At 34.8% G+C, this 12176-nt stretch overlaps 1 protein-coding gene across 4 annotated transcripts; it reads left to right on the forward strand.

Moving 5' to 3' along the window:
• The first annotated feature begins 2280 nt into the window (after positions 1-2280).
• LOC115626771 (actin-related protein 2) lies at positions 2281-10999 on the forward strand. Of its 4 annotated transcripts, none has more exons than XM_030522232.1 (8): positions 2281-2555; positions 3538-3648; positions 5716-5730; positions 9079-9294; positions 9368-9577; positions 9635-9784; positions 9851-10129; positions 10207-10999. In XM_030522232.1, exons 2-8 carry the CDS (start codon positions 3592-3594, stop codon positions 10375-10377), a joined length of 1098 nt encoding a protein of 365 aa, XP_030378092.1. In that variant the 5' UTR covers positions 2281-2555; positions 3538-3591; the 3' UTR covers positions 10378-10999. The 4 variants fall into 4 exon arrangements, with proteins under 4 accessions (XP_030378092.1, XP_030378093.1, XP_030378090.1 ...); XM_030522230.1 differs by lacking the exon at positions 2281-2555 and adding an exon at positions 2646-2693; XM_030522233.1 differs by lacking the exon at positions 5716-5730 and having other exon boundaries at positions 2283-2555.
• The last annotated feature ends 1177 nt before the right edge of the window (positions 11000-12176 follow it).

Below are 12176 nucleotides of genomic sequence, written 5' to 3' on the forward strand. Positions count from 1 at the left end.
TTCAACAAATCTGAAATGGATCATATTGCAACCAAAAAAAGGTCACAGCTTATTTCGTGCAGTGACTTATGTACATACATATGTACGTTCGGGAGCAATGTCGAATGGTTAAGCGAAATGGAGTTATTCTTCTTCCATTGTAATTGGCAATGGGTTCACTAATTTATTTCCATAAATTTTCCGTTTTTCCCCAATTCAATATAAATATTTTAGCATTTTAAGTAGGAGTCGCTTATTGGGTCGTTAATTGGTGCTCCTGTATTATAAAGAAGGCATGAGCAAACGGAAAATAGCGGAACTCATAGATCTAAGTCGCAGTACAGTGCAGAGCATTGTACGTGAGAATAGGGTAGCCATTATAGTACGAAAAGTTAAAGAAAGCCCCATGCTATCAGCCCCGAATTGGCCGTACAAACAGAGGATGAACTTGCCAAGAAATACTCTGCAGAAACTGTGCTGGGGAAATACGACTTCAATGGTCGACAACCTTTAGGAAGCCGTTTATTTCCACAAGAAATAAGACGTGCCGACTTCAAATTGCCAAGGATCTTGTTGTGAAGCCAATCTCATGGTGGGACGACATAATTTTTGCAGACAAGTCCATATTTAATACCTATGGGCCCGACGGAATGAAGCGGGAATGACATAAGCCGAATAATCCGCTTCAAAAGAAATATCTTATTTCCACATTTAGGCACGGAGAAGGAGGGAGGTGTACATGTTTGGGCCTGTGACTTGTCGCAGATGAAGAAAAATAATACATATTATATTTTTCTCCTTCCAATTGTAAAATCGACCACATTGGCACTTAAGCAACAATATTTTAAACATAAGTGATTGAACATGTTATTTTACCAGGGACTGTAATTATTATAAGTGTTATTTTACTTTAAAAATTAACCAATAATCATTATTGATGGGCAAAAAAAAATAAAACTTATAAAATAATGATTATTCTTTGAGTTTTATTTTTTTGATCAAAAATAAAACTCAAGCTGAAATTTTGTCTGTTTCATAAGGATTAAGGACAAAATTTATATATATCCTTTATCAGTGACTCAAGGCGAACATTTTTAATTAATTAATTTTTAATTAACTAAATAATTAATTTATTGTATAATGATTACAGTCCCTGGTAAAATAACATGTTCAATCACTTATGTTTAAAATATTGTTGCTTAAGTGCCAATGTGGTCGATTTTACTTAAATAAAAACATCACCAAATTCTGTCCACTATGCCAAACAAACAGCCAGATAAATATTGAACGCTTACTCATTCAATGTCCTACATTAACAGCCGCACGCACAAATTACCTAGCTGAAAATAACCCCATCCAAATCCTCTCAAATCCTACAGCAGAAAACCTAAAAATAATAATAAACTTCCTAAAAAAACCAAACTATACAACAAAATTTAAGGCTATTACATATAAACATCTGTCAACACATATCTATAAATGTAAATAATGTAAATATAAATTTAAATAGTACAATTAATTATTTAATTAATAGTTAAAATGCAAACAAATTTAGCTTAAGGCCCTGGTAGCCAGGCTATAAACCTCTGTTAGCTTATAGTTTTAACTTTAAGCTAGCCCATAAATAAATAAATAAATAAATAAAAAATAAATAAATTAATTATTTAGTTAATTAAAAATGAATTAATTAAAAATGTTCCCCTTGACTCACTGATTAAGGATATATATAAATTTTGTCCTTAATCCTTATGAAACAGACAAAATTTTAGCTTGAGTTTTATTTTTGATCAAAAAAATAAAACTCAAAGAATAATCATTATCTTATAAGTTTTATTTTTTTGTTCATCAATAATGATTATTGGTTAATTTCTAAAGTAAAACTCAAAATTAATCATTAAATTGTGAGCGAATGAATACAAATTAAAATTTACAAATCATGGTGAAAATACATAGATAATCGTTAAAAAGGATGTCAGTAAATTCCTCGCTTTCCAAAAGTTACTATAAGTGAATGATTTTTTCGTTCAAAAAAAAACGAAATAATCATTATTTGCGGTCCCTGAATTTTACAATTTTGTATTTTAAAACAACTTCAACAATGTACACAAATATAAATACGGGAAAACATCGATGTTGATTTACATCGATGTCTCTTTATAAAAAATTCTTTCTTACATCCCTAATAGAGATTGGAAAAAAACCGATTACTCATATAAAAACATCGACGTTGTCAAAAAAGTGCCGATATTTTTTTTACACTAATGGAAAATCGAAGAGGAATTGGTGTTAAATTGTTGCTATAGCAATTAATCAATTTAACACATATCGATTTAATGCTGTACATTGTGTTTAAAAGTTAATAATCATAGCAAATAACACCAACAACAAAATACACATAATAGTGTATAACTGTTTGTATGAGTGCATGTGTTGGTCTGATTGTTGGTACGGTACGGTTGGAGTGTGATGATTATTAATTTAACAGTTGTGTTATAACTACGACAGTACGAGCAAAGTAGCGGCGCGCATAAATAAGAGTATCAATTGGTATCGGCAATATCCAATGTTCACTGACTGTGAGTTTTATTACCTCAAAGAACTCCGTATATTTTATTTTATGCGTTATCATCATTGAACTTCAACTTCGTCAACTCCTGGAGCGAATAATGGATAGCAGGGGTCGCAATGTAATTGTTTGTGATAATGGCACCGGGGTACGTATCTGTTCCTTATCTTTCATTCCTATGTGCGGGTGTGCGTGCGTATTTCTGTGTTAAGTGCACGGCCACTACCACCCGGAACCCGCAATCCGCAATCCGCCAACGACCGCTTTCTTATTATAGGATAGGCAGGGTTTTTGTTTTTGCTTGGGGCGTTGACATCGACGTTGCCGTTGTCGTTTTGTTGGCGACGCTGTGGGAGATCGATGTTGCTGCCGCTGATGTTGTTGTTGTTATAGTGGATGCAACTAACTATATGACAACCAATTGCCTGGCAGATCGCCGCATTAAGATCAGGAGCACCAGCGTTTAGTCACTTATTTTAGAATCCCGTCGATCGTTTCGATAACTCATTGTATGTGTTGTATTACTCATCCACGCAAGCAGCAGCTATATACATATGTATGTATGTACATATGCTCAAATACTGACTCACAGACACACACATACACACACCCGACTGGTCGGCGGCAGCAGCAACAACAGCAACCCTGTAAAGAGTGTCAACCTTAACTCTTATCACATACATATATATGTACATACCTTCACAATTTGTTTTGTGATTACGCGCCTTTGGATAGTTAACCAACAATTGGTAGAGTATGGAAAATGTGTAGTAAATTGATGAACTGTCCTGGTACCATGCGGAGCGCTGCGGAGCGCTGCGAAGCGCTGCAATAAAAAGTAAGGTACAGCTGTTTACAAACTTTGTTTTGTTCCGTTTGTTGTTGCCTGACTGCTGTACAAAAGGCCTTTTCCCCTACATATGCATATACAAACCTTTATACTCACATCAATACAACTAAGCCATTACTAATATTATTCTCTCCTTTTGCAGTTCGTTAAATGTGGCTATGCCGGCAGCAATTTTCCCGCGCATATTTTCCCCTCAATGGTCGGACGTCCGATAATCCGGGCGGTCAACAAAATTGGTGACATCGAAGTCAAGGTATAAGAGGCATACATTCGAACTGCAACAGTACACATATAACTACATATACTATATACGAACGTATATAACCAGCACATATAGCCATATATTCATCTAGCCACATTACACATTACTATATTGTCAGCAGCGACTTATAAGAGATATACGTGTATACTGCACAACTATTGTTCCCTACATAACTACCACACCCTAATTAAACACTTAATACATGCCCACATTTCCTACATACATATATGCATACTCCAAATTCATTATTAGAGCATATCTAGCAAGAATTTACCGCATACGTCACATACTCGTATAGCTTATCAATAGTTAGTTTGTTAAATACTTCATTCTTTCGTTTTTATACCCTGTACCTGAAGTGTCCGTCCGCCTGTCTGGATGAAAGCCCGTATTTCGGAAACGGCTGATAGTCTTTGTTTGGGCCTGAATGAAAAAAAGAAGAACAAGATAGAAAGCTAGAGTCGAGCAAGCCCGACAGTAAAATAGCCTGTTCTCTCCACAAAAAAAGGAAAATTTAAAAAAATAATAATTTAAAAAAAAATTGAGTTAATTAATTAAATTAATAAAAAACAATTTATTTAATAGGAAAATCTCAATACCAAGTTTGGCCGTTCCAGCTCTTATACTTTCTGAGATCCTTGCGTTCATACAGACGGACGGACAGACGGACATGGCTATATCGACTCGCCTTGTCATCCTGATCCAGAATATATATACTTTGTGGGGTCCGCCACGCCTCTTTCTGCCTGTTACATACATTCGCAAAAAACTAGTATAGACTTTCACCCTTTGGGTACAGGCTATAAAAAGTCAAAAAGGAGTTAAAAAGTCCAAAGTATGTACACGTTATTTCGAGGTACATTAAATCAAAATTTTGATTTGTGCAATCATCACCCACAAATAAAAAGAAGTCATTGAAAGTTGCACAATCGAGAAAAACCTAGCCGTATCGGGTAATCCAGAACTTTTCTTTATATATTTAAATGTAAGAAGCAGAAGATAGAAGGTTCTAAAGCCCCATTTCGAATTGCATTTAAATCGGTCAGCTTTAAGACAAGTTGTTGGCGACACTAATTTATCTCAGTATTACGGTCATAAAACATAGCACTTACAAAATTTAATTGGGTACGGTCGGGTTAACTCGACTGTAACATTGGTTTTTGTTTTAATTATTTTATTTTTTTCTATGTATATTCTTCAAATTCCCATTAACCACATCAACCAATCACAGCCGCAACCTCCTCAAATTTGAATTAATTTTGCAGATTTATCTTTGCATTTCATGTTTAGTTGCTGAAATATCATTCAAAACTGTGGCCGGTGTGGGGTGTCTTAAAATCATATCAATAGAAGTGTTTGGTCAAATCTATGGTGTATGTATGTCTCCATCCGGTACTAAGGATTTCAGATCTTTGTTGGCACTTCTACAAACCTAAACACTTGCATTCGCACAAGAAAAGAAGCCTCAAGATCAACACTTGAAGTTACGGCGTATTTTTCGAAGAATATTAAAGGCCAGTACCTACAGATCTTGTTTCCATTATTAGTTGTTACTCTCGAACTTAATTATAAAGGGGACTAACATCGAAACGTCAAAATCTTATCGCTTCCCAACAATGTTTGCTTTGAAGAGCTTTCCGATTCATACATAAGTTCAAATCGCTCGACGATAAAAACAGTTTCTTCAAAAGAGTAGAGTTATATCCTCGGCGCTTCGGCGGCGCTTACAAATAAATGTTGGCGTACACCCGATTCAATAATGGAGTCTATAGATAGGTGTTATTCAAACAAAATCGAGATTAGATGGGCCAGTCAGCTTTTTTTCTTAGCTTTGCTTACGAATCTACACATTCATGCTGAGCACATCTACAAATACATAGCTATATACATGTATCTAGACATATCTAGACAGTTTTTCCTTATACTTGTATATGTGTGTACTTAGAATACATGCAGACAAAAACAGAAACGTTTTTATCAAATACACTTCTTTTTTAATATTCTTATAAATTTTCTGTTTTCTTTTTTTGCATTGTTTTTGAAAACAAATATTTACAGGATTTACATGTCGATGTAAGTCAAGTTTTTATAGTTTTAACATAACAAATATTTAACTTAAAATGTTTTTTAATTGCCTAAAACCCCAATAAACAGAATTTTACAAAACGAATCAAATATTTTGAAAACTTGCAATCAAACTAAGTAATTTTTTTCAAATACTCTATAAACACACTATAAATGCACAAGCCTCATTGTTAATTGTTGAACGACTTTGTTGCACTTTCTCTGTGTAGGTATATACATACATACATGCAATACATATGTATACATATGTATGTATATCTATATATCTACTACATGTTTCATTTGCTTCCACAAACGAGTCCCACGATAGAGTTTTGAATCAATTTTATGTGCAATTTCAAGTTCTCGCAGTTGGTGTTCCAAAAGTGCCAAAAGCCCATATTTTTTGATGAAATAATTAAACAAGGAACGTACATAGAATTGTTCCAAATCCTGTGTCCGTTTTCAATTCTTGCCAATTCTTTGCGAATACAAATCTAAATTAGGTCGCAAAATTGTAAATGTCATTGTTTTGAAAACGTTCAGAATTTTGCGCATTGCCATTACCGGAAATATAAAATATTGAAATCTATTGACACTCAGAGAAAAAGGGTTAGATTTTGCATATTTATTTCAAATGGATTTCGTTGTTCAATATATTTTCATTCAATGATATACTACTTTACCAAACACATGCAAACAAGTCTTGTAAGTTTTTGTTGTTGGTTTATTGTACTATGCGTTTGATTTGCAGTTAAACATTTGTTATACCGATTCGTTTAGTTATGTCCACCGTTAAATGTTAGATGTACCGAAATATGAATGCAATGTTCAATGTTTAAGTATATTTTTTGTTGCTTACTTTTGCTGTAGTTTGATGCGAAGTTTTATAATTTAATCCAACCCTTGCCATTTATTAACAATCAACTGCCGGTACCGAGAACTGTTTCCGCCTTAAACAGTGGCTGTTCCTCCACCACCCTTCGGAGTGTACGGGACTGTTGTTTGAAGTCATTTTTGAATTATCTGATCACTCCACATATTTGGCGCTATGTCCGTCACATATCGACTGTTTTCTTTGTTACATTCCTTTTCAATTTCATAGTTTTTAATGGCAACGTGAAAAAATGAAAAACAAGTGATGCCTTCCTGGTTTCGACGGCTCACGTTTAATTTGAATTATACAAGTAGAACGCGTTTTTAGTTCATTATTTCTCGCTTTAGTGCATGCTTAACTTTTATGTTCACTTTATTTTAAAAATGTATGTATATTTGTACTTTTGTGTGTGTCGTGCAATTACGTGCGTATATTGATTTCTGATTAAATACCGGGCACAATTATAAACGCACGAGTTTTGTATGCAATCCCGAATAAGACTAAACAGACGAGAGAGGTGCTTGTGCGAGATCACTGTTAACTTAACAGAACAGCAAACAGGGTTGCCAATCAGAGAACTGCAACGAGTGTTACATTTTCGGCAATGATTATTTCATTTGGATATGAATAGCACTGCCAACTTTTTAGAAGGAAAAAAAGCTGTTTTTGTCGGGAAGGAGAGTGAAATAAAGCTAAAAATTATTGCAAAAAAGCGTAATAAAAAGCTAAATTTATTTTACAAGAAATGCTTTTAAAAAACCTTGGAAAATACATTTTTCATCATCTTGGTGAACATTTCAAAAGCGGTCAATCTGCGCTATTGCTCTATGCTGAGCAAGAAAAAGGTACAGAGCTGCTGCTTTCTTCAGTAGCTTTACAAAACTAATTTTGTTTGTCCCATAGAAAGTCTGTGTTTCTTTGTAAGTGAGCCAAAAATCAGGGCATTTTTTATTGCATTCTTTCGGCATTCCCACCTTTACAAATTAAGCGCATTTTTGAGATAAAGATGGTTTAAATTAGTGATGTCATGTGTAGTATAACCACAGCAGTCTCTTTGTCAATACGTAGGGCCTACTTTCACAAGCGAGTGCCACTACTGTCATAAACGAGCGGCATTATATACATAATTAGTAATTGTACATCACTTTTTGCATAAAAATAACTCAATAATCTGCCATCATTAACTACACATACGAAAATATTGATCAAAAATAATGATAAATTTGCTTCGTTTCCATATTTTTACATAAATGTTGGCAAAATTACAAAAAGCGGAAAAATAGCTAAATGTATTTTTAAAAATCCAGAATTCCTGCTTCCCGCAATTTCGAATATTTTCCCGCAATCTCATTTCGAAAACAACCAGATTTGACGGAAAAAAAGCCAAATTGGCAACACTGATGAATAGTGAGAAGCAATGACTGGTTGGGAACGTGCCCTCAACGAACACTCAGTTCGAATCGAAAATGGCAAAAACTCAGAAGTGAGCGACGGTGACCGAAACTTTTTGCCTGCGTGCATGATGCAAGAAATGATCGGACGTTGTATTTACAAACATGCCCGCATGACCGAAATGACCAATGATATAGGCGTGTGCAGGTGCACTTGCATTTTCTATTGTTTTTTCGGCTATTAGTTCAATAGTAACTTCGTATACAAGTATGTAAATGCTTATACATACATAAATTAAAGAAGCCAACAAAACTAATAGCGAAAAGAAATACCTTCCTTTTTCCCGCGTAATACTCGAGTAATATCCGAGTATAGCTCGCGCAACACCCAAACAATACTCGAGCAATAACGGCACTATACTCGTTCGACCAAACGCTCATTCTGCAAAGTCTGGTTTGTTTCGAGCCTGAACTGTTTGAAAGCAAACCAACCAAGTCCGGTGCTTGTTCGTAAAAATAGAAAGATTGCTCATGCAAGTTCGATCATAAGAAAAATGCTGAGAGTACACAACTCAACAAACAAGAAGTGAACGAAATTTTTGAAAAACTTTATCAAACTCAAAATCACAAATACAGCAAATGGCTCAGAAATATGAAAAATAACGCCAAAGAGAAAGGGAGAGAGAGAGAGTGCAAGAATGTGGTATAACTGCTATATATTTTGTAATTCCATTGATATTTGCCAATTTTGTTTGCTTCAAATGCTGCGTGCTGTTCCAACCTTGCACAGATAGTTTCTACTTTCTATCTAACTATCTAACTAACTAACTAACTTAATAACTAGCTTGCTAGCTCAATAGTTTACTGCAATAACTTGTTACTCGTTAAATGTTACTTGTTACCACTTGTGTTCGTTACATTGTGTTCATTTGTTCCTTTTGTGTGCGTGTGTGTGTGTGTGTCCCGTACTAGTTGATCTAATCGAATCGTTTGAATCCTGCTAATAAAACCAGAACTACTAAAGCCCTTAATGCCGAGCTATTTAAGAAACAGCCATCGGAACTAACCTGAGCCCACGCCCATTTACAGGATCTTATGGTCGGCGATGAGGCTTCACAGCTCCGTTCGTTACTCGAGGTGTCCTATCCCATGGAGAATGGTGTAGTCAGAAATTGGGAGGATATGTGCCATGTGTGGGACTACACGTTCGGGCCAAAGAAAATGGACATTGATCCTACAAACACAAAAATATTGCTGACAGAGCCGCCCATGAATCCCATCAAGAATCGTGAAAAAATGATTGAGGTATGTACTCTCTATGTCCCACAACTTGTGCAGACAATCATTTTGTAACACGATCCCATTTATGATCCCACAGGTCATGTTCGAGAAATACGGCTTCGATTCCACGTATATAGCCATACAGGCTGTGCTGACGCTATACGCTCAAGGTCTCATCTCTGGCGTGGTCATCGATTCTGGTGACGGTGTTACGCACATATGTCCGGTTTATGAGGAATACGCTTTGCCCCATTTAACGCGACGTCTGGACATAGCGGGTCGCGACATAACGCGTTATTTGATTAAGGTAAGTTCGGCTATGGACAGAATTGAACCGATTTTGGTAACAAAAATTATTCCACAGTTGCTTTTACTACGTGGCTATGCCTTCAATCATTCCGCTGATTTCGAAACGGTGCGCATCATGAAAGAAAAGCTTTGTTACATAGGTTACGACATTGAGATGGAACAGCGTTTGGCGCTGGAAACGACGGTGCTGGTGGAGTCCTATACGGTAGGGCAGTCAAATAATAGTGCCACAACCGAAGATATTTAAATATTATATACGTTGCAATTACAGTTACCGGATGGTCGAGTTATTAAAGTGGGTGGGGAACGTTTCGAAGCTCCCGAAGCTCTATTCCAACCGCATTTAATTAATGTTGAAGGTGCTGGCATTGCGGAACTGGCCTTCAATACAATACAGGCGGCAGACATTGATATACGCCCGGAGCTCTATAAGCATATAGTGTTATCCGGCGGATCCACAATGTATCCAGGTCTACCCAGTCGCCTGGAGCGTGAAATTAAGCAATTATATTTGGAGCGCGTGTTGAAAAATGACACAGAAAAGCTAGCGGTAGGCGAATCAAATATTAAATAATATTAATAACGTTCTATCTATATATATTTTCTTAACATTCTCAACACTTGCAGAAATTCAAAATACGCATTGAGGATCCGCCGCGTCGCAAAGATATGGTATTCATTGGAGGTGCTGTGCTTGCAGAAGTTACGAAAGATCGGGATGCGTTCTGGATGTCGAAGCAAGAGTATCAGGAACAGGGTCTTAAAGTATTGCAAAAATTGCAAAAGATCAGTAACTAAGAGTATTTGCAATAATCCGAGCATAATACCCACAATATCACCAACAAAAACAAAAGAAAAATCAACAACATCAGCAGCGCAAACTATAAAAAAGAACATCAGAAAATAAAAATGATGGTGGGCGTGAAGCTAGCATGATTTACATAGTCCATTTAAGTTGAAATTCATAGGTTTTCGGCTATATTGTAAAGCCTACTACTACTACTACTCTATATACTTCCGACATTGATATATACATAGTGTACTTTGAAGTCTATGCTTATGTTAAATGGTCTCTTCTACTTAGCTAAAGCAATGTAAATGACACTTTGAGTTTGAATTTGATTCTTGAGCCTCGGCTATCTCCTTTTAGTTATATGCACAAAGTAAGCCGGTAGTTTCATGCACACACACAACCAACCAGCTAGCCAAACACACACCTACCCACACACACATCTTAATCGTAATTGCCAAACTATTTTGTAAATCAAAATTTCAAAAATCGTTTTACTAGAACTTGATTGTTACTTTAGAGATAAAAGTGTGAACAAAGCCGCCTAAATAATGTATATTTTTACTCTTTTAGTAACTTGTAAATTTTATATACATATACGCATAAATTGTACAACTATTTTTTTTGTAATTCAGTTTGTTTCATCTCGATCAATGTCTGTACAATTCTGTGTGTGTATGTGTAAGTATTTTATTAGAGCGCCAATCGCATTTCAAGTCATTAAAATACGTTATTTTCTGTGTGTGGGGCCCTTGCCAAACAAAAAAAAACTTTAAGTATTATAAATTCGTAGAAGCTGCACCTTAGTCGAAATATTACCTCGCATTATTACCTGAGGAATCAATCGACAACTGTAGACTCATCTTGAAGCATGTAAAATGTGCGATTTGAAATCGTTACAGGCGCTATTTAATGGCAACAAATTTGGCGAGGGCAAAATTGTGAAAGAGAAAGAAGGATAGAAATAAAAAAATGCGAGAGCTTCAGAGGGATAGCGCGAGTTAGCTATTTGTTTGGAGTTCGTTTCCCCAAAACTGAATAGCCTGCCCTTACATTAAGTATAATAAATAACATCAATAATAATTTGTATAACTCATATTGGAACAGAAATAAACTTTGCTCATGCACTATAACAAGAATTATAATTTAAATATATACCCATTATTTATTTGTACACAATTAACAATATCTTCTCTGTTCTTCAGATTCACATTCGTTTATGGTCAAATACTTTTTGTTTTACGATTAATTTAATATGTATGCGAATTAACTTTAATTTCAATTATTCTTACTTTGCCTGGTCAATGAATATTTTTTGTTTAAAATTAGTTCTGAATGTTAACACCTCTAAAACTTAAAACATGAATTTGTCGATATCAAAAGAGCGACATGCGAGTATACTAAATATAAATAAATCTAGATTTTTGTCGAGCTATTCCTTAAAACTTTAATAAAGGGAGCAGTATTTGAAATATTTAAATTTCTTTATTCAGTTGGAGCATTGTTTGGTTTCTGTTTTCTCATTTTCTAGCTAGTTTTAAATAAAATTGAAAATCAACTGCTTGTATTAACAATAGATAAAACTATAACAAAATTGTGTATGCCTATTATAAGAAATTGAAAGATACGTATTTTAAAAATATTAAATATTATCGTTTCATGTAAAACAATAAGTTTTTTACAAATGAAAACATAAATAAAGAAAAATTTATGTACTAATATGTACATTTATTGGATTGGGAAAAAATATTTATATTTTACCTATTTTTAATTTTTTAAATTTTGGTTACACTTGTTGCCATTTATA

This window comes from Scaptodrosophila lebanonensis, unplaced genomic scaffold (assembly GCF_003285725.1).
Source record: "Scaptodrosophila lebanonensis strain 11010-0011.00,11010-0021.00 unplaced genomic scaffold, SlebRS2 tig00000089-arrow-pilon, whole genome shotgun sequence".
Taxonomy (NCBI): domain Eukaryota; kingdom Metazoa; phylum Arthropoda; class Insecta; order Diptera; family Drosophilidae; genus Scaptodrosophila; species Scaptodrosophila lebanonensis.